The 22,386-nt window shown below is 32.7% G+C and overlaps 3 protein-coding genes across 4 annotated transcripts; all 3 read left to right on the top strand.

Annotated features, from left to right (window-relative positions):
* The first annotated feature begins 725 nt into the window (after positions 1-725).
* On the top strand, positions 726-3,939 carry LOC105765643 (AP-3 complex subunit delta). Its single transcript, XM_012584845.2, has one exon. The coding sequence runs from the start codon at positions 920-922 to the stop codon at positions 3,695-3,697; it is 2,778 nt and encodes a 925-aa protein (XP_012440299.1). The 5' UTR covers positions 726-919; the 3' UTR covers positions 3,698-3,939.
* Positions 3,940-6,831: 2,892 nt separating this feature from the next.
* On the top strand, positions 6,832-10,838 carry LOC105765644 (hypothetical protein). The gene is made up of 7 exons (XM_012584846.2): positions 6,832-6,997; positions 7,669-7,735; positions 8,082-8,619; positions 9,159-9,319; positions 9,416-9,610; positions 9,905-10,001; positions 10,380-10,838. The coding sequence occupies exons 1-7, from the start codon at positions 6,906-6,908 to the stop codon at positions 10,583-10,585; spliced, it is 1,356 nt and encodes a 451-aa protein (XP_012440300.1). The 5' UTR covers positions 6,832-6,905; the 3' UTR covers positions 10,586-10,838.
* Positions 10,839-12,465: 1,627 nt separating this feature from the next.
* LOC105765645 (kinesin-like protein NACK1) lies at positions 12,466-17,973 on the top strand. 2 transcript variants are annotated; one of them, XM_012584848.2, is made up of 15 exons: positions 12,466-12,577; positions 13,108-13,414; positions 13,510-13,596; positions 13,685-13,785; positions 13,885-14,001; positions 14,107-14,188; positions 14,273-14,340; positions 14,428-14,487; positions 14,617-14,741; positions 14,890-15,088; positions 15,177-15,287; positions 15,388-15,480; positions 15,700-16,659; positions 16,739-17,061; positions 17,466-17,973. In XM_012584848.2, the coding sequence occupies exons 2-15, from the start codon at positions 13,177-13,179 to the stop codon at positions 17,791-17,793; spliced, it is 2,892 nt and encodes a 963-aa protein (XP_012440302.1). In that variant the 5' UTR covers positions 12,466-12,577; positions 13,108-13,176; the 3' UTR covers positions 17,794-17,973. The 2 variants fall into 2 exon arrangements, with proteins under 2 accessions (XP_012440302.1, XP_012440301.1); XM_012584847.2 differs by having other exon boundaries at positions 12,472-12,577; positions 13,135-13,414.
* Positions 17,974-22,386: the final 4,413 nt, after the last annotated feature.

Raw genomic sequence — 22,386 nt, forward strand, 5'->3', positions numbered from 1 at the left:
TATATACTTTTATTACTCATTCCATATATACACTTTTCATTTGGTTAAAATATACTCTAAGCTTATACATTATTTGTAAGTTAGTCGGTTTTTATTTTATTTTGAATAATTTATTTTTAATTTAAAATATAAGTTCAATTATTAAAATCGTTTAAATTTAAATCATTACAACGTTATATTTCTTTGGTACAGTTGTTCCAAAATTTAAATTTATTTTAATATATGGTTGAATAGTTACAAAGTAGAATAAAATCAATACAATATAAAATTAATCTATGGCGATAATAATAGTGACTCTTGAAGTTAAGTATTCAAGGTCCTAATGCCTCGACTTTGCCAAAAATACTAAAGCTTCATTTGCCCGTGATATAATTTTTAAGATAAAATAAGACATAAATTAGAAAAATGAAAAAGAAATCCACTATTAAAGTTATTATGAGGGAAATTAGAACTCTTAATTAATACTATAAAACAAAGCCTGCTTTACGTTCCTCAATTCATGCATATAAAAAATACCCCAAAATTTCAAACAACCGCATCATCAAATATTACGAAATCGGGGCTAAATTGGACCTAATCATTAAATTCATGTATCAAAGAGTGAAAAAATATAAGTACCAAAATGAATACAATTGACAAGTGTAGGGGTCAAAAATTATATTAACTCTTGCATGATTGTATCCAATTCACACAATGAATGTCATCATCCTCTGTCGTTTCTCTCATTAAAGTAAAGCAAAATCCGAAAACAAAAAAGAAAACAAAAAACGCCCCCCTTCCTTCTCCAATCCAAAATTTCCCGAGAAAATTTCACCTTTTCTGTCAATCCCCAACCCTCAAAAACCTCCCAAATGCCAAATTCCATCAAATAACCCTAAACAATCAAACACCCAAATCCCTTTCCCTTCATAAATCCCAAATGTCAGGTCCATCACTCATGGATTCCTTATTTCAACGCACTTTAGAAGACCTAATCAAAGGTCTAAGACAACAACTGATCGGCGAACAAGCTTTCATTTCCAAAGCCCTTGAAGAAATCCGCAAAGAAATCAAATCTACTGACCTCTCTACCAAATCCACAGCTCTTCTCAAACTATGTTACCTCTCCAATCTTCACTTCCACGACATGTCTTTCGCTGCTTTCCATGCCTTAGAAGTCCTTTCCTCCCCTCGTTTTTCCCATAAAAAGATAGCTTACCATGCAATCTCACTTTCATTCCATGATTCAACCCCTGTTCTTCTCCTTATAACGAATCATTTGCGCAAAGATCTCACCAGTACTAATGAGTTTGAAGTAAGTTTATCTCTTCAATGCTTGTCTAGAATCGCTAATGTTGATTTGGCTAGAGATTTGACCCCTGAAGTTTTCACTTTGTTGTCTAGTAATAAGCTTTATGTTCGTAAAAGGGCTGTGGCTGTTGTTTTAAGGGTTTTTGAGAAATACCCAGATTCTGTTAGGGTTTGTTTTAAACGTTTAGTTGAGAATTTAGAGAATTACGATCCTCAGATTTTGTCTGCTGTTGTTGGGGTGTTTTCTGAACTTGCTTGTAAAGATCCCAGATCGTATCTTCCTTTAGCACCTGAGTTTTATAAGATTTTAGTTGATTCGAAAAGCAATTGGATCTCGATTAAGGTTTTGAAGATTTTCGCTAAATTAGCTCCTCTTGAACCGAGGTTATCAAATCGGGTGGTTGAACCGATTTGTGATCTTATGAGGAAAACCGGGGCGAAGTCGTTATTGTTTGAGTGTGTTAGGACTGTGGTTACTAGTTTTAGTGAGTATGAATCTGCTGTGAGGCTTGCGGTTGGGAAGATTCGGGAGTTTTTGGTGGATGAGGATCCAAATCTTAAGTATCTCGGATTGCATGCACTTTCGATTGTAGCCTCAAAGCATTTATGGGTGGTTTCGGAGAATAAGGAAGTTGTAATCAAGTCATTGAGTGATCCGGATCCTAATATAAAGATTGAGTCGTTGCGTCTTGTGATGGCAATGGTATCTGAACATAATGTGGCTGAAATTTCAAAGGTTTTGGTCAATTATGCACTTAAATCGGATCCCCTGTTTTGTAATGAGATACTTGGTTCTATTCTATCAACTTGTTCTAGGAATGTTTATGAGATTATTGTTGACTTTGATTGGTATGTATCACTTCTTGGTGAGATGTCAAGAATCCCGCATTGTCAGATGGGAGAAGAAATTGAAAACCAGTTAATTGATATTGGTTTGAGGGTCAAGGATGTTAGGCTGGAACTTGTTCGTGTTGCTCGTGATTTGCTGATTGATCCTGCTTTACTCGGAAACTCTTTCTTGCATAGGGTATTATCTGCTGCTGCTTGGGTATCCGGAGAATATGTTGAGTTCTCAAGGAATCCGTTAGAACTTATGGAAGCATTATTACAGCCTCGTACTAGTTTGTTGCCACCGTCTATAATGGCAATTTACATTCAGTCTGCGTTTAAAGTGTTAGTTTTTTGCCTACATACTTGCTTTGTGCGAGGGGGAAGTACCGCTGGAGTTTCGGCATCTGCGTCGTATGAATCGTTTGATGATCTGTCCATTGAAAATGGCGCGGGTTCAACTGTTGCACATGGTCAGACATGTACATCAGCTCCTATCACCAATGAATCCATTGTTAACCTATTGAAACTGGTTGAATTAGCTTTGAGCCCTCTATTAGGAAGCCATGATGTGGAAGTACAAGAGAGAGCACGGAATTTGCTTGGCTTTGTTGATTTGATAAAATTAGAAGCACTGAATTCTTTGGGACAAGAGGAAAATGATTCGGAACAGAAAGGAGTGGAAGCTACCAAAATCATCAGACTGGTGCACGATGCCTTTTCCAAGGAGCTCGGTCCTGTCTCTTTAAGTGCCCAAGGTAAAGTTCCTGTACCAGATGGGTTAACGCTTAACGAGAACCTTGGTGATTTGGAAACAATATGCAGTGATATTGAACTACCTTCATCGAACACATTTTCTTTTGGATATCCTTCTGAGGAGAAGGATGTGTCGTCTTTCTCCAACCTTCAGATTAAAGAAGACTCGGGACAATCAAATGAGTCCACTTCTTTGTTAGCGGAGCACCGTAAGCGCCATGGGTTGTATTACCTTCCTTCGGGGAAAAATGAAGTAATTTCAAATGACTATCCACCTGCCAATGACCCCGCATTACAGGGTGATAACAATGATACTGCCAGTGATCTTGTTAAACTCACGGCAGAATCACTTGTTCCGAAGAGAAAACCAAACCATAGCAAGCCTAGGCCTGTGGTAGTGAAATTGGATGAAGCGGATGAGAAACCTGTTGCAGTAAAGCATCCCGAGTCTAGAGATGATTCACTCTCGGGTGCTGTTCGTGACATTCTTTTCGGTAGTGAAGATATTCTACCCACTTCATCTCGAAGCAACCTTCCTAGTAGCAATAGAAAAGGGAAGGAAAAACAACACATGATTACTCAAGTTGAATCAAAAGAAAATGTAGTTGGTGATGGAAATTCTAGTTCGAGAAGGAGAAAAGATCATAGCCATGGTAAAGAGAGAAGACATAGGAAGAAAAATGCTGAGGAAAGAAATGAGACCGATCGGAAAGAAAAAGAGAGTAGTAGTAATCACCCCAGAAGGCATAAATCTCGACAAAGAGCCGAGGAGCCTTTAAAAGTTCCTCCACAAACATCGGTGATTCCTGATTTCCTTTTATAGCATTAAACTTTTTTTCTTTATCCGCCCATTGGGAACTGCTTGAGAGAAATTGGCTAATGATATATCCCCTGTGTTCTGCCTTCTTGCGCTCTTTGGGTCAGTTCTTCTGTAAATTTATACTTTGTTTTTTTGTTTTTATATTTGGGGTTTATGGTTTATTGAAAATTTGAACACTGGGATTGTTTATGTTACTCATTTGGAAATTCAATTTTGAAACATTCTGGCCCCTTGATACTTAAAAATGGATATATATCTGTGCATGTACTCATGTTGGATCTGGAAATGATCAAGCATCATATAGACATTATTTAGTTAACAAATTATGCTATATTCGCCATATATATGTGTGTATATATTATCATCAGTATCTTCATGCTATGCATGTACTTGTCTTAGATGCGGAAATCATAGCATCATTGTAAAACATTATTCAGTCAACAAATTGGGTTTGGTAACAATCTGAAAAGGATTAGTAGAAAGTTGATGCTCGCATGTTGTGGGGTACTGTTGAGGATTTAGTATTGTGGTGCTTTTGTTCTCCAATGGCTGCCCTCGCATTAGATGCAAACTGGGTTCATCCTACTGATTTTGCTGGTATGTTAGAATATGCTTGGAACAGTGGGGGAATCTATGTTTCCTGGATTCAAAAGTGCACGTGGGATATGAATATTTGTCTCTATAAGTACCATGGAGGCTGTTGAATATTTGTGCACAGTGGTACCAGGAGTCAGATGCATTTTGCTCCTTCTGCTCAAAAAACGGACAAATTAACTTTTGTATATTAGATCAAAGAGTAAACGGGTTCTGTTAAAAAATCCATCTATTTCTACTGTTAAGAATTGGTTCCCGTATGTTAGCATGAGGTATATTTTTTATCAATCATGTTAATTTTTAACAATAGATTTAGATGTTCTTAGCAAAAAGAATCAATTTCTCTTTTAATTTAATGTATATAAACTAACTTACCTATTTTTTTCAGTTAATGGGGTAAAATACAATCTGACTCTTAGTATAAAGGTCTTCATGCTACTTTTATGTTTATGTCCAATAAATGCTTGGTATCTTTTTTAAAATTATCCCTTTGATCTATGTTGACATCTTGACAAATGGCCTAAAATACGTCAATTCAACTGATGGTGTTTGGCAAAACTTTTAAAAAAATTTTGATAAAAAGATTTTTTCAATTCATCTCAATTGAGGAATTTAGACTCTCTAAAAAAATTGGCAATTTAATTCCTATTACTTTCGAAAGTGAGCGACTAAGGGTAATTAATCACAGCATTAATATTTTCTATCAATTGTGCATATAATTTTGATTGGTATAATAATAAATTTAGCTTTCAATCAATTGTGCATATAATTTTGATTGATATAATAACAAATTTAGTTTTCAATGTTTATATATTTTGTCATTTTGGCCTTAATTCTAAAAATTTTAACAAATTTAATCTCAACATTTACACAAATATTGCATAAAAATTTAATAAATTAGGACTAAATTGACAAAATGTGTAAACTTTAAAAGTTAAATTTGTTATTATATCAAATACAATCATGTACAATTAATTAAAATATTAATATTGTGATTAATTGTCTTTAATTGCTCAAAATGTGCTAACTTTTAAAAGGGATCAATTTACTCAATCAAGATTGAAATAAAAGAAATAAAAAATTAATTAGTTGGAATACGATAACTATTGGTATGCAAAAATAAATCCAAATTTTCTTAATATTTATTTTCACAAGCAATGGACGAAAATAATAAAGAAATGATAACATAAAATTATATTTATTTTAGTTTAGGTGTTAGTTTCTTAATTTCTTCCACTTAAAAAGAAAAGAAAAACTGTGTTGTATTCCCAATCACTCGCGTGAAATAAAGTATCATAAGATGTGTTATTCATGCAAAATCAAATGAAATTAATTAAAATTCGTATTATATATACATGTATTTATATATTATATGCAAGAAAAAGGAAATGATAAGTAAACTTGCATCTGACACCTTGTATAATATTTGAAGAAATTTGATTTCTAAAGAATACAACCTTAAGAAGATCTCTACTACTATATCCCATATTAAAAACCTGATTTTAAGCAGGTCAAGTTTTATATTGATTGTAGGGGTTTGTTATTTTATGCATTATGTACAAGTTTAAAAGCATTTACCTTGTTTGCGCGAGGAATTCTATTTTATGAATAGGAACGAGGTTACAGCTTGATGATTATGTTGAATTTAAATTACGGATTGTACAACTAAAATTATAGTGAACTATTCTCTAGATAAAATTTCATAGGCCTACGAAGTTTTTGTCCATCTCTATCTTGTACTAGTTAGTTAGTTAGTTAGTCTAGTTGCAATTGAATATGCATCTAAAAGGCAAAATTAACAAGCTATTATGAGACACTGTGGCTTTTTAACCTGACTTGTGGAGTTAAAAAACTCCACTAATGTATTAAATAACAAGATTTATATTATTATTTTATTACACCCTAAAACCAAATGATATCATTCTAGACGATTAAAGTACATGGGAGGTCCCTATATTATAGGGACTAGATAAAATTAGTCCTCTATTACTATTAAAAAGAATCTCCAATTGAAATAGAATTATTCAATTGTAGTTAAGTTTTAAACATATTAACTCTGTTTAAATATACCTTATTTGATTATTATGTTTAATAATACGTTTGATAATAGAATGTTAATTTAATCAGGCCCCTATAATAGAAGACCTCTCGAAACATTCACCTATTCTAAATAGGTTGGTGAAAATTTTACTCCATCGAAAATATACAATATAATAGTAAATCAAATAAACTAGGTTCAAAATAATTCTTTAATTCAAACTAATGTATCGTTTTATTCACGATTCCAACCTATTAAATTGACTTGGTATCTACTACCATGGAATTAACCCTAAATAATAAAAAACAAATGATTGACTCAAAGGTTAGTCGACGTCAAAGTCATTGCAGTATTATATATATATATATTAATTTACATAGGTTAGTACGTGGCTATTACACTGCTGTTTCCTCTAACGTTCCAAGAACCTTCTTTTTTATTATTAATTTTTTTGAACTCTCCTGTATTTAAACTCCATTTTCGCCTTCACACCATTCTTAAACCCATTTCCTCTCCTCTCTCCCTCCTTTTTGTTGGGTTTCAAATATCTGGGAATTAATAAATACTCAGCTGAAAATAATGGCGGCTAAACGGATTCTTAGCAACCCATTTTCCGACCAAGCCGATGAGCCGAAGGAGAAACGGACGAGACCTACCTCTTCTTTTACTTCGTATGTTTTACCTTTTTTTTAAATTATTATATGGTTGATGGGGATTTCTACATCACATTTCTCACCATTTTACGGTGAAAGTAAGAGATCGCAACTATTTTGTTTGGTTGGTTAAATCGGTTTTTATCATAATTTACAAAAAGTTATTTAAGAAATGTATAATTGAAGCAACTTTAGGTTGATGAATTTGGTTGGTTAAACAGTCTTGAATAATATATATATTTTTAAATAATTAAAAATATTAAATTAAATTATTTTTCTGATTAGATCGGAATAATTGACTGAAAATAATCAATAAAATTGAAAACCATTCAACTCACCCAAAAACGAAATTGATTAACTTCATCGTGGTTTTGATCTCAGGCTTGGTTTATGTTATATAGGACTTTAGAAGTTGAGATAATTAAATGAGATTATATTTGATGCGATAGTTATTTTTAATGGGATTGCAACACTACTTGTCAAATCATGTATTATCTCTACGGTCTTTGTAATGGCATGTATTGTATACCCATTTTGTCTTAGAGATATTATAATTTCACATGATAACATTTAAATCTTTTTACATGGTTTTATATTATTTTAAGATGCAATTTTACATATTTTTTAGTTTTTGATTTAAAATTGTTAATTAGAAATCTAATTTTTTCTTATCTCTAATTGTTTAACAGTGTGATTAGGGAAGCTGTTATGGATAAGTGTTTGAGCACAGCTCTGGAACCAATCCTTCGAAGAGTGGTATATTTATATACTTTTCATTGCATCAAACAAAATATTTTGGGAAAAAAAAGCATTTTTTAAAGGATAAAAGTTAAATCAATATTAAAGACATGCGTGTTGGTTCAATTTCGATTTTCAACGTTTTATTTATTTATTTTAGATTTATTGATTTCATGTATTTCTAAATTTATTTAAATAGAATGGTTTTTAAAAGTTTTGAAATTAGTTAAGTGGTTGTATAATTTAAAATTTCGTATAAATAATAAAATTTATAATAGAAATAATGAATTTATTCTTTAATTTAACAAACTTCTACTTTCACCCTTGAAAATCTTTATGATATTGATACCTAATACATTTGCAGGTGCACGAAGAAGTGGAGCGTAGTCTTCGAGCTCAAATCCGTTCTTTCAGCAGGTCTCCATCGCTTCGAATCCAAGCACCGCAACCGTCAACTCTCAAGCTCATTTTCCCTAAAGCTCTTACCGTACCGATCTTTACCGGCGGCAAGATCGTGGATGAAGAGAGCAATCAACTTCGAGTAATGCTTGTTGATACAAGGGGAAACCAAACGGTTCTTTTCCCAAGCCCATTTAAAGTAGATATCGTGGTCCTCGACGGGGATTTTCCGTTGAATGGTAAGAATTGGAGCAGCGAAGAGTTCGATCGGTACATCGTGAAGGAAAGAACCGGCAAACGTCCCTTGCTCGCCGGTGAATTGGTTGTCACGGTGAGGGATGGAGTCGGTTTGATCGAAAATATTGAATTTACGGATAATTCGAGCTGGATCCGGAGCCGGAAGTTCAGAATTGGCGCGAAAGTTGTGGGAGGGAGCTGCCAAGGTGTACGGATTCGAGAAGCCATGACTGAAGCTTTTGTCGTGAAAGATCATCGTGGCGAATGTAAGTTTTCGTCGTTCTCCATATTTATACCGAAATTTTCTTTTCAAATTTTCATAATCTTCTCTTCATTAAGGTTCTAAAGAAGGTTAGTTAGTTCCATAAAACATGTGATTAAGATCTTGAAGATGAGCTTAATTAGAATCAATCTTCATTCCATTAAACATCTAAAATAATTTTAAATTTTAAAATATTCTAATTGAAGTTGTTATAATGTTGTATTAATCAATTTCACACATCAATTTAATTTTGTTAAATGTCAAATTAGATATGACGTAGAACATTTTTAAGATATATAAATTAAATTATAAATATGTGTAATTTTTGTTTGTTCTCACAATATCAAATAGATTTTGAGTTTGAATGATTAACTTAATCTTTTGCTGAGTTTAATTATTTCTCATGTTTATGTTTTTGTTTTCAACTTTCAATTCAACAATTTGATAAAAGCTGAAAAATGCATATAGATTGTATTCTTTGATGAATATATATTTGAATTACATGAAAAAATCTTATACAAAATAATTGTTAATATATTGAAGTATACAAGAAACATCATCCACCAACGTTAGGAGATGAAGTTTGGCGTCTAGAAAAGATTGGTAAAGATGGAGTATTCCATAAAAGGTTAGCCTCTGAGGGAGTTCACACGGTGCAAGATTTCTTGAAAATGTGGGTCGTCGACCATGCCAAGCTTAGAACTGTAAGTATTTTGCAAGCACTTGTCAAAATTTGTGTTTGCTTTTCTTTTATATATATATATATATAAATCATAAATATAACTCGATTCTTGGAACAGATTTTAGGCCCTGCAATGTCAGAGAAAATGTGGAATGTGACAGTCAAGCATGCTAAAACTTGTGTTATGGGGAACAAACATTATGTTTTTCGAGGACCTGATTACAAAGTCTTGTTGACTCCCATTTGCCAACTTGTGAATGCAGAGATTAATGGAAGCATATATACTACTCACAACCTCAGTGACATTAACATAGTAAGTGTTAGTAATTGGCTTTATTCGTAAATTAATCACTGAATTATAACTCGAATTTTATATTGGTCTTTAACTTTCTTTTTTTTCTGTCAAAAGTATATGATGTCTGATAACAATATATCACGTGTCCTTTTCTTATTGATTGATATTGTTTTTCTTGAGTAAACAGAAGAAAATGATAGTTTAGAAATTACTTTACGGAAAAAAAATTTAAGGACCAAACTGAAAATTGGCTATAGTTTAGGAGCCAATTTATTTATTTGTTTTGGGTCCTAATGGCATTTGAAATTACAGGCATATCTTGAGAATTTGGTGAGAAAAGCATATGCAAATTGGTGTTCCTTGGAAGAGATAGAAGGAATTTCCGATGAAATTGGCCTTCTCACACATGGTAATTCATTTTCCATGGAATTTTCGTAACACAAAACTTGAGTTTTTTTGGGTCGGATTAAATGCAAAATTGGCCCTTAAATTATATCATTTTTCCCATTTAAGTACCTAAAGTTTTTATTTATTAAAAATAATACTTAAACTATCAATTTATATCATTTAACCCCAGATCACGTTACTAACCAATAAGAACGTGATACATGGCATGTTTTTATTGGATGTCATATATTTTGTTTTGGATAAAATGAGACAAAATTGATAGTTTAGATACTACTTTTAACCAAAAAATTAGATACCTAAATGAAAAATAATTTAATTGAAGGACCAATTTTGTAAATAAGAATTTTTAAGTAGTGATTTATAAAAAAATGTTACACAGGCGATCATCCCAATCATCAACAACCCATGGTGGGATCATATCAATACAAAGTGTATATGACGGATCGTTTGATCGAGGGATATATACAAAACGAAATGCAAGCAAATCGGGAAATAAGTCCGATATATTTCAATACCTCAAGTGAAAATGGGGTTAGGCTGAACATGTTTCCATCGAACTCGGATGATGATTTGACATGGGGTTAAATTGTGAAAACTGTTATCAACAAAAGTTGGTTACATAAGTAAAACATCTTAGAAAGACGAAAATTCAAACCTTGAATATATATTATTAGAAAGAATAGACATAGGCAGTAAAATAGATATAAGAAGTTGTGTAAAAAAGTGAAAACTGTTGAAGCATTTACTTTTTTTTTTTATTGAACGAGAAGTATTTACTATTAGGATTGTAAATGAATTGAACATAACAAATAAACTTTTGTTCATCTTCATTTGTTTATTTTTAAACTTGTTCGTGTTCAGTTTGTGTTTATAAACGAGCCAATAAACAAACTTGTTCGTGAACATAGACGAACCGAACACACCTCTATTCGTGTTCGTTTGTTTATTAAACGAACATAAATTTTTTGTTCATACTCGTTTATTTAGCTTAATAAATGAACATAAACAAACGTTATACGAACGATTCACGAATAGTTCATCGAACGTTCTATTCATTTACACCTCGATTTCCTATTACATGTAGGAGGAACATATACAAGTTGCATATGTAATTTACTGTTATTTATTTTTAATTTTCTTCCCCTACTTTCCAATGCTATCTTGTCACAAGAAATAAGTTGGAATACCGATTTGAAGAATGATATTAAATTGGTTAGATTGAGAATTAGTACGGATCAATTTAATTGGTTAAAAAATCGAGACTGAAATATTTTTAAAATTTTTAATTGAATCGATTGAACTGATCAAATTGATTTAATCGACGAATTGATAGTTTAACCGATTCAACCACCAATTTAATTTTAAAAAACATTGCTTGTGGTTGATGCTCCTTCTAATTAAATAATCAATGTTGACAAAGTGAAGAAGAAATGTTGAGGTAAAATTTTAGAGAGAGCTTTTCAATATACATATAGTAAAATTATAAGTACATACCGAAGTAAGTATAAAATAGATAAATGTAAAGGAAAGGTTAAATATTGTTTGGGGGAGCTGTGATTATGTTATAAATATAAATATATATTTGAATTAAAATATAATATATTAATTTATATTTTCATAATTTTTAGAAGGATTAAATCAAAAGTTTATTATTTTTGAGGTTAAACTATAAATTTATTATATATTAACTTATAAATTTATAAGTTTTTTAGGGAGCTTAAAACATAATTTTTCCAAATTTTAAGGGGTTATAGCCATTGCCTATCCCTCCCTTCGTCCTTGCATAAATGGACAAATAAACAAATAAAGGCTAAACGAAGGTGTTTAAATAAAGGCTAAACGAAGGTGTTTAAATAAAGGCTAAACCTTTTAAAATGGTTAAACACTAAATATATTTTCAAAAGTGCTCAAATAAAAACTTTTTAAATGTTGTATATTAGGTTTTAAATTATATTTTTATTATTTTCTTCTTTTCAAATAGCAACTGATCTACCGTGCGTTTTATTTTAAACATACCAATATTCACATAATTTTATATTATAAATCGACTTAAAGTGCATGAAAAAAATTCTTATATGAGCATATCTAAAAATGTTTGATCCTTATATGACCAATTCTTAAAAGGTTTGGCTCAAATTTGACCATAGAGAGCATTTCATAAATATAATTTTGAAATCTTGGAGGGGCCGTCTAGCAAAATTACCGCCTTTATTTTTGTTCTTTTGTGTTGGGCAAAGTCCCAAGTAAATCAATCATTAAATTAGTTAATACAAAATTAAAAAGCCGTTGTTAAAAACTTGAAAGCCGGTCCCGCTTCTAACCCAACGATAAATAAAGCGAACCATATCATCGATAACTCGGCGCCAAATGAGAAAAATAAAGAAATAATGACGAGAAAATGAACTAGCCGTTAGGGACCCTAAATTTCAAATCTCTTTCTTCAATGGCTTTTCAATTTTTTCCCCATTAAAGACAAAGCTTCGAATTTTTTTTTTCTCTAAATCCAATAACTCCCTCTCTCTTTCTTTCTCTTTGTACGCTCCCCTACTGTTTAGAAGTCTTGATCCAGAAACTTCAGTAAGTTTTTAAATTTTAAATTTTAAATTTTTTCTGGTTTTTGATTTGGTAATTTTTGAGCTGAAAATGGAAAATAATTGAAGACAAGTGAACTTTCCTTTCAAGAAACTGGATTAAGTTGAAGATTATAGGGGGAAAGAGGCTTCGTTTTTTCAGCTAATTGGAAAGTTTCTTTTGGTACAACGATGAATAGACCATAACTTGGGTCCAATTAGAAAGTTTCCTTTGATGCTATGCAATGTGCGATTTGCTCAGATGATTTTTTTTTTAAATATTTATTTTTATCATTCTCCTAACTGAAGAACTTTGAATTTACCTTTGATTTACTTAATTTTGTTTCTAATTTAGTACAAGTAATGAAGGATTTGGGATATTTCAAAGCGAAACTTCTTTTTTCAGCTTTCATTCACTAAATCTTTTAGGGATTTATAGATTTATATTTTCAGTTTTATCCATAATTTGCTAAGTGTTCTTAGATTGCAAATTGGCTAACGATTTGTTTATATTTTGCTGATTGTTTCCATTTCCAGTTCATATTTAAGCATTTCTTTTGGTAGGTTTTCAAATTTAAAAAGACAAAAAGGAAGTAAAAGAAAAATATGACAGTCAAAACACCAGGAACCCCAAGCAATAAGATAGATAAGACACCAGTAACAACCCCTGGAGGTCCAAAATCAAAGGAAGAGAAGATTGTAGTTACTGTAAGGTTAAGGCCATTAAGTAAAAGGGAGCAACTAGCCAAAGATCAAGTAGTATGGGATTGTGTTGATGACCATACCATTGTTTCTAAGCATCCTTCTCAAGAACGCACTGCTCAGCCATCTTCTTTCACATTTGGTAACTCTTTAACTACATATTATTTATATAGTTGGTTTAAGTTTTCATTGGAATTTGGTGTTTGAGGTTCTTCTTTCTTTCTTTTGTTTGCTCAGATAAAGTGTTTGGACCTTCATGTTTGAATGAAACGGTGTATGAAGGAGTGAAGAATGTTGCTTTGTCTGCTTTGGGAGGCATAAATGGTATTTTCATTGTATTATTATCTTTTCTACTGATTACTGTTTTTGTTCCCTTTATTGAACCACTTGAGTCATGTAATTTTTTGTGCAGCTACTATATTTGCATATGGCCAAACCAGCAGTGGGAAGACATATACAATGAGAGGAATAACAGAGAAGGCTGTCAATGACATCTATCAGCATATAATGAATGTGAGACTGAGCTTCCCTTGAAGTTTAACTATTTTTTTCTTGTTGCACACAAGATGGCTGTGGATTTCTTAATTATTCTGTTCTGTATTTGAAATGCAGACACCAGAGAGAGATTTTACCATTAAAATTTCTGGATTAGAAATTTATAATGAGAATGTTAGAGACCTGTTAAATTCCGAATCTGGCCGCAATCTCAAGCTTCTAGATGATCCGGAGGTAAATGGCCTTTAACTTCTTTTCATAGGAACAAAGCACTTATGCTTTCAATCCTCCTCCTTCTGTCGTTTACTATATTTTTGTCTGTTTAATCTATGCTTGTAGAAAGGTACTGTGGTTGAGAAGTTGGTGGAAGAAACAGCAAGCAACGATCAGCATCTAAGGCATCTAATTAGCATTTGTGAAGGTAATTAATGAATCAATTGTTTCGAGTTAGCAGACCTTTTCCTTCTTTTAAATGCGAGTCTAATTGTTTTACCGGCATTTGTAGCTCAAAGACAAGTTGGAGAAACTGCCCTAAATGACTCTAGCTCACGGTCACACCAAATAATAAGGCTGGTATGAATGAGGATTTCTGTTGGTTTTGTTAACATGCTCAATGATGTATGGAAGCTAATCCATAAATTTATTTGGCCAACAATGTAGACAATTGAAAGTACTCTTCGTGAAAATTCTGATTGTGTGAGATCATTTGTTGCAAGCCTGGTAAGACTGTATCCCTTCTCTTCCTTAGCCAATAAAATGAATAAATGTGAGCTGTACAATCCACACTTGCTTTACTATTTGCATGAATTATTGTTGCTGATGACAATCTGTTGGGACCAACACTTGTAGAACTTTGTGGATCTAGCTGGAAGTGAAAGAGCTTCACAAACAAATGCCGATGGTGCAAGGCTCAGGGAAGGCTGTCATATTAACCTTAGTTTGATGACCCTGACAACTGTAATCAGAAAACTCAGGTAAGAATCGATCTTAAAATATTTCTTGTTCTGAATATTCACTGTATTTAGCATTTCATGGGAGACAATAATGAAATGAACTTCAAAACTAGACATATTTTAAGTTCTATTATCATTGTGTTCATGATTGACTGATCTTTCTTTGCAGTGTTGGAAAAAGAAGTGGTCATATACCATATAGAGATTCGAAGCTTACTCGAATATTGCAGCATTCACTAGGTGGAAATGCACGAACTGCCATCATATGTACTTTGAGTCCAGCACTAAGTCATTTTGAACAATCTCGTAATACTCTCTTCTTTGCTACCCGGGCAAAGGAAGTGACAAATAATGCACAAGTCAACATGGTACTTATCGTTTTTTCATTCATGCTTTACGAGATTGACAAGAATTTCCTAATGAATTGACATGAAACCTTTTTGGAAACTTTGCTAGGTTGTTTCAAATAAGCAATTAGTCAAACATCTGCAGAAAGAAGTAGCCAGGCTAGAAGCTGAGCTTCGCACCCCGGATCCATCTAGGGAGAAGGACTTGAAAATACAACAAGTAAGTAATAACTATTCAAAATTGGCTTCATCTTGAATCGATTTATTTCATACTGTAACTTGAAGCATAAGTAATCACATTTCTTGTGTTTGCTCTCTAGATGGAAATAGAGATTGAAGAGCTAAAGCGCCAAAGAGATCTCGCACAGTCTCAAGTCGATGAGCTACGTAGAAAACTTCAGGAAGATCAGCAGGTTCCGTCACTTTTCCTTCTTATCTCTCTTCCCCTTTGCACTCCCTTTAGTTCTGGATTCATTTCAACTTACTTGCATGTGTTTATTTATTCAGATTTCAAACCCAATTGAGTCACCAAGTCCATCTGTCTTCCCCTTTGCTTCTTATCTCTCTTCCCCTTTGCACTCTCTTTATTTCTGGATTCATTTCAACTTACTTGTATGTGTTTATTTATTCAGATTTTAAACCCAATTGAGTCACCAAGTCCATCTGTGAAGAAGTGTCTATCGTATTCCGATGTGTTGTCTCCAAAACTTGATGGAAAGGATCTAGGCTGTCATGATAAAACAAGAAAAACAATGTTGTTGAGGCAGTCTATGAGGCAATCATCAACTGCTCCTTTCGCACTTATGCATGAAATTCGTAAACTCGAACACCTCCAAGAGCAGCTAGGAGAAGAAGCAAATCGGGCTTTAGAAGTACTTCAGAAAGAGGTGGCTTGTCATAGACTAGGTAATCAAAATGCAGCTGAGACAATTGCCAAGCTTCAGGCAGAAATAAGGGAAATGCGTTCTGTCCGGTCAGACCCGAAAGAAGTTGAAGTTGGAGCAGCTATAGCTCCTAACAAAAGTGTTAGTGCTAACCTTAAGGAAGAGATAACAAGACTTCATTCACAAGGTAGTACAATAGCTGACCTTGAGGAGCAATTAGAGAATGTTCAGAAGTCAATAGACAAATTAGTAATGTCTCTTCCAAGTAATCAAGAATCCAACTGTGAAGCTACCCCCAAAACAAAGAACCAATCTAAAAAGAAGAAGCTGCTTCCTTTAACGTCAAGTCACGTTACAAACCGGCCGAATTTTATAAAATCTCCATGCGCTCCTCTGTCAACCTCTCGGCAAGTTGTGGAGCCTGAGAATGAAGAAAATAGACCTCCAGAGGATGATGACAATGTTTCCAAGGACACTATCATCGAGTTCGAGAAAGAAACACCTGTGAAGAGTGAAGACTGTGGAGATGTTACATCAAAGGAAGGCACTCCAGGATATAGACGTTCAAGTTCAGTCAACATGAAGAAAATGCAGAAAATGTTTCAAAATGCAGCTGAAGAGAATGTACGAAGCATACGAGCATACGTAACGGAATTGAAAGAACGTGTTGCTAAACTGCAATACCAGAAGCAGTTACTTGTTTGTCAGGTAACAAACACAAGTGCCTTGCCGTTATGATGCCTTACATTTTTCTCCATTTATCTAGTTTTTGACTTGCTTCTTTTAGGTGCTTGAGCTAGAAGCAAATGAAGCAGCCGGATACAATTTAGAGGACAATGAGAGTGAAATTGAACATGAGGAACCCCAAGTTGCATGGCATGTAACCTTCAAAGAACAAAGGCGACAAATCATTGAATTATGGGATGTCTGCTATGTCTCCATCATCCATAGGACACAGTTTTATCTGTTATTCAAAGGAGACCCTGCCGACCAAATATACATGGAAGTGGAACTTAGGCGCTTAAATTGGCTACAGCAACATTTTGCAGAACTTGGAAACGCAAGCCCAGCAATAACAGGAGATGAACCCACAGTGTCATTATCATCAAGGTTCACTTTCATTCTCTCTTTCTCTCAACCACACAATAACACACTTCGGTAAAAGTAAAATGGAGCCCTACTAGGAGTCAGATTGCATTTTGCATCTTCTACTAAAAAATAAGCAAATTAATCCCTGTACTAGTTAAAAAAGTATATTGGTATTTTCTGTTAAAATTTTCATCTATTTGTACCATTAAAAACTTGCATGGCTGATGGAATAACCAGAGAGTGATATATGGCATGCCACGTCATGCTAACGTACATGAACTAGTTTATAAAGTACAAGAACTACTTTGCCCAATTTTTAAGTAGGGGGAGCAAAATGCACTCCCACTCAGAGTACAGGACCTTCATGGTACTTTTCCCACACATCTCTTGTTGCATCTAATTGATTATGTCTATTTTATTCACAGCATCAGGGCCTTGAAACGTGAAAGGGAATTCCTTGCAAAGAGGTTGACCACACGTTTGACTTTCGATGAGAGAGACGCATTGTACATTAAATGGAACGTACCACTTGATGGAAAGCACAGGAGACTACAATTCATAAACAAGCTATGGACTGATCCTCATGATCCCAAACACATAGAGGAAAGTGCTCAGATAGTGGCAAAACTTGTAGGGTTTTGTGAAAGTGGTAACTTGTCAAAGGAGATGTTTGAGCTTAATTTTGCACTACCAGCTGATAAGAAGCCTTGGATGGTAGGGTGGAACCAAATCTCAAACCTTCTTAATCTATAAGACAAAAATCATCTTGTAAGTACTTTTCTCATTTCTGTATATGTAAATGAATTTTTGGAGTCCTTTCTCCAATGTTCTTTGTGACCATTTGATGAGCACATTGTCACTTGCTGATTGTTTTGAGGTATTCTTTGTATTCTTCATGTTTCAATAATAGAATTTGCTTCATTTTGATGTCAATGAACGTTTCACAATGCTAAGCTATTTTTCTTTTTTGGCTTTGTTTTCTGGGTTATTTGCACCAGATGTCCCAAAATTATGGTCCAAATTTCAGATTGGTCCCTAAACTTTTCCCATTTCTGTATATGTAAATGAATTTTTGGAGTCCTTTCTCCAATGGTTCGTGACCATTTGTTTTGAGCACACTGTCATTGCTGATTTGTTTTGAGATATTCTTTGTATTCTTCATGTTTCAATAATGGAATTTGGTTCATTTTGAAGTCAATGGAATGTTAAGCTGTTTTTCTTTTTTTGGCTTTGTTTTCTGGGTTATTTGCACTAGATGTCCCAAAATTTTGAGTCTTTAAAGAACTAATATCATATCAATTTGGTCCTTTCATCAACTATGGCACTATGGCATGCTTGGATTTAAGACACTTGGATCAAATCTTTAATATATGTATACCTATTGCATGGATAACTTAAATCAAACATGTTAAAAAATGCATGATATCATTATTCAAGTTGTCAATGTGATAGGCACAAACATGTTTAAAATTTTATGTATATATTGATCATATCCGAGCTAAAATTTAACATCCAAAGTGACAGTTAGATCGACAAAAAGATTTAACTGATACGATTTCAATTAAAATGTTTCGAAATATAAGGACTAATTTAGAATTTATACCATAATTTGGATACATCAATGCAATTATCCATTTTAGGTCAGGTCCATTGCAACAACGAAAGGGTTCATTGATATACTTTGTCTAGAGTAATTTAAAGAAGAGAATTAATATACTTGTTTGGTTTGAGTTTGGCTTGAATTTGATATCTAAATTAAACAACGGTACGTGACTCAATGAATATTTGACATATGTGCTTTAGTAAAAAGAACATAGCTATTTAATTGGAGAAAAAATTTAGATATCAAATTAAACATTAAAGCCAAACTCAAGTGCTTAATTGGAAAAAAAAACTCAAGTATCACATTTAAAAATTAATGTACCAATATAAATATTGAAACCAAACTCATGTGCAATTAAGACAAAAAGAAACACTTTAATACCAAATTAAACATTAAAACCAACTCAAGTACCAAATAATAGATTAACCCAAAAAAATAATCTAATAATCCAACACTGATTTCCATTAAATAAATTACTTCTTCAACAACTAGTAGTACATGATATAGATTTCACACACATTAAAAAAACAGTGAACACATTGGTGAAATATCACTTTAACCCCCCAACATATTGTTTCCATCACAGACTAAACCACATAGTTCTTTTTTTCACTACAAACACCAAAACAAAGATATTATACCACAGCACAACTTGAGTTTTTTCTTTTAGCATTTAGGGAAGGGAGTACCACAAGTGCTAGCAACTTTCCTTGCATTTGGGGTATTAATGAATTTCTTGAGATTAGGGTTCTTCAGATATTGGCAAAGGCAAGGCTTTTGCTCTTTGATCTTACTGCAACATAACTTTGATGGTGGAGATGATGATGTTATGGCACTCACACATGAGCTCAGCTGTGTTGGGCTACATGTTACAGCCACTGACACCTTTGCTTCTGCCAGTAGGAGGAGGACCACCACTGCTGCCGCTGAGAATACCGCCGTATAGGATGCCTTCTTCATGATGATGATGCCCTTTGTTCTTGTGTTTTTTCACTCTCTATGTGTATATAGCTTTGATGTTTTTGCTATGGGAGGTATGGTGGGTGTCCTTTGTAATTTATAGGGTGGAGGGTGTTGGGTGAAAATGGAAATTTAAGATGGAAAATAGTGGCAAATTGCAATTTTCATGTAGCATTTAGAGAGAGAAAAAGGGGGGGGGGGGAATGTGAAATATACATTCAGTTTTGGCCCACTTATTTTTATGATTAAATCGGTGGGGTTTACTAAACGAAGAAAATGCCTAAATAAAATGAAGGTGTGAAATCTAAGCATACAAGTGAAAACTACTTGACCTAATGATTTCAGTTCACTTTATCTGACAAAAACAACCATCAAATGATTTCATGAATGTATAGCTATTCTATTTTTCTATTACCATTCCAATTTCACCCACAGTGTTGATCAAGTTGTCCACAATATGGTGCGGAATTAATGAAAATGACACTGTATTTTAGCATAAGCTTTTTTGGCATAGAGTCAAAAGTTAACAGATAAATTTGACAAGGATAGCCACCGAAATGAGGTTTTTCCCTTGTCTTGTCGATAAGAAACCACATGTCTTATATGCTAACATGTCCTGCGAAATTGGAGGATTTTAAAATTATTTTTATATAAAACATCATGTTTAATTTACAGTAACATCATGAGAAGTGTAGAAAATAATTACAATAAAAATGATTATTACATAAGATATTAAATTTTACAATAGAGACAGTTCACACCATGAGAGGTGCAAAGAGATGTGAAGGATCATTAAACTTAGAGGTTTTGGAATATGTAGGATGGATAGTTAAGCAGATTAAGCAGTAGGTCTCTTTTGTCATTTTACCTCAGTGATGAGGTATAAGGGATAGGGGTTGGGTGTGGGTGTGGGTCGCAGCAGCGGAGTTCCCTCTCCTTGAGTACAATGATAGGGCGAAGTGTGTCAACTGGAGGCATTTTAGGAGTTGTGAAGGGATTAAACAAAAGTGTTTGCTGGATATGATGGATTGAAAATGTCGTTAGGAACCTTTGCCAATATTTTGTAGATTATTGTGTGGGTTTATTGAGTGTGATGCTTAAGCGAGGCCATAAGGTCGAGCTCTCCTAGTGAAGCTATGGCAAAATTATTATGTATCGTTAGTCTCTGTAATGATTAATTATTTCAATAACGTGAGTCTATTGTTGTGAAAAAAGATTTATGTTCTTAACCTAATTTATATTAATCAGATTTCATGTTCTTATTGAACATTAAATTGTAACTTATTGATTAGCGGTCATCTTCCCGAAAATGAAAATAAATCATGCAATTATTATCATCTTATAAACATTGGTTACACTTACACAATGATAAAAGAAATTTTGGATTTATATTTTACTAAAACAATATCAACATTTTAATTTAATTTAATTTAATTTAAATGATTATCAATGATATATAGTTTATGAGAAAAAATTTGACATTAAGCTTTACAAAAATACAAATTAAACATGGTACGTGGTAGTCATAATTTTCTGTCCACATTGTTTATAATTAAAGTTGATAAGATCATAATCACTTTTTTTATTTTCAAGTCCTTGTATTCTTTGTATATTTGTTTTTAGATTTCAAAATTCAGTTTCAATTATCATTAAAATTCTTCTATCAAATTCATTGATTTGATATTTTAAAATTTTAAAAAATACTTACTTTAATAGTCATGTAACAAAAGAAAAGACGTAATGAAATTGAATTTAACAATTAAACTTACGTTTTCAAACAAAAAATTAAAAGGCTTAAATTTCTTAAAACAAAAATAGAAGGACTAAATTTTAAATGTATAAAAAGTACATGTACTTTTAACCTTATTAAACTCTCCTCTTAATTTATTAATTCCTTTTGACAAAACATTATATCTTAGGTCATTTTCAGAAAATACACCGCTAATTTTTATTCAGATCAATTCAGTCCAATGGTTCATTTTAAAAGAAAAATTTAAAAATCCGTACTGATATTGGGCTTTAATGATGATATGTACATGCCACAACCAAGGCATGAATTCTGATGCTATGATTAACTCCTCATTGCAATTATTTACTGCAATTATTACTTTTCTTTCTTGAATTCCTTTTTTTTACTGCAGGTAAAAAGTTTTTAATGGTCCATTAAATAATTTTATTAAACGTCTCTCAGTATTTTCTTATTTAATTAAATGTGGATTTATGTATAGTAAATAATTTATATTATTCAAGTTTTTACTGATATCTGGTGGTTCAAAATTTTAACCCATTGAATGTTATTGGAAGATCCTCTAAGTAATTTAATTTTAAAATAAAATCAAATAATTATTTTTAAGGATTTGAACTTAGGTGCATTGGAATTTTAGAATCTCAATTTTACCGACACAAATAAATGGAATTTTAGAATCTCAATTTTACCGACACAAATAAATTGTTAAGTAATAAAATTATTTTTGTTTTTATTACATCTTCAAAAATTATGATTTCTTTTACCCAAATAGTAAGTCTACCATAACACGAGAGATGAGCTCGTCAAAGTGCTGTATGGCTATAGACTATACATAATTTTACAATTTTTGAAAAATATTTTTAGAAATTAAAATAAATATTTCGAGCGAACCGTGAAACCCGTATTTGGATATCAACAAGTTTATATAATTGGACTGCTAAAACAAAATCTAATTTTAAAGTAAAAAGTTGGACTGCTTGAAATAATAGCATGGGCCTATAATTGCACTTTAAATCTTCACGCCTTCCATGGCATC

This window comes from Gossypium raimondii, chromosome 12 (genome assembly GCF_025698545.1).
Source record: "Gossypium raimondii isolate GPD5lz chromosome 12, ASM2569854v1, whole genome shotgun sequence".
NCBI classification, from domain to species: Eukaryota; Viridiplantae; Streptophyta; class Magnoliopsida; order Malvales; family Malvaceae; genus Gossypium; species Gossypium raimondii.

Bases quoted from the DNA above. Each gene is read 5' to 3' on its own strand.
- LOC105765643 (XM_012584845.2), top strand. From the start codon at position 920: ATGTCAGGTCCATCACTCATGGATTCCTTATTTCAACGCACTTTAGAA.
- LOC105765644 (XM_012584846.2), top strand. From the start codon at position 6,906: ATGGCGGCTAAACGGATTCTTAGCAACCCATTTTCCGACCAAGCCGAT. The intron at 6,998-7,668 runs GTATGTTTTACC...ATTGTTTAACAG, and splicing joins CCTACCTCTTCTTTTACTTC to TGTGATTAGGGAAGCTGTTA. The intron at 8,620-9,158 runs GTAAGTTTTCGT...AATATATTGAAG, and splicing joins GAAAGATCATCGTGGCGAAT to TATACAAGAAACATCATCCA.
- LOC105765645 (XM_012584848.2), top strand. From the start codon at position 13,177: ATGACAGTCAAAACACCAGGAACCCCAAGCAATAAGATAGATAAGACA. The intron at 14,341-14,427 runs GTATGAATGAGG...CCAACAATGTAG, and splicing joins CACACCAAATAATAAGGCTG to ACAATTGAAAGTACTCTTCG. The intron at 17,062-17,465 runs GTTCACTTTCAT...TTTTATTCACAG, and splicing joins ACAGTGTCATTATCATCAAG to CATCAGGGCCTTGAAACGTG.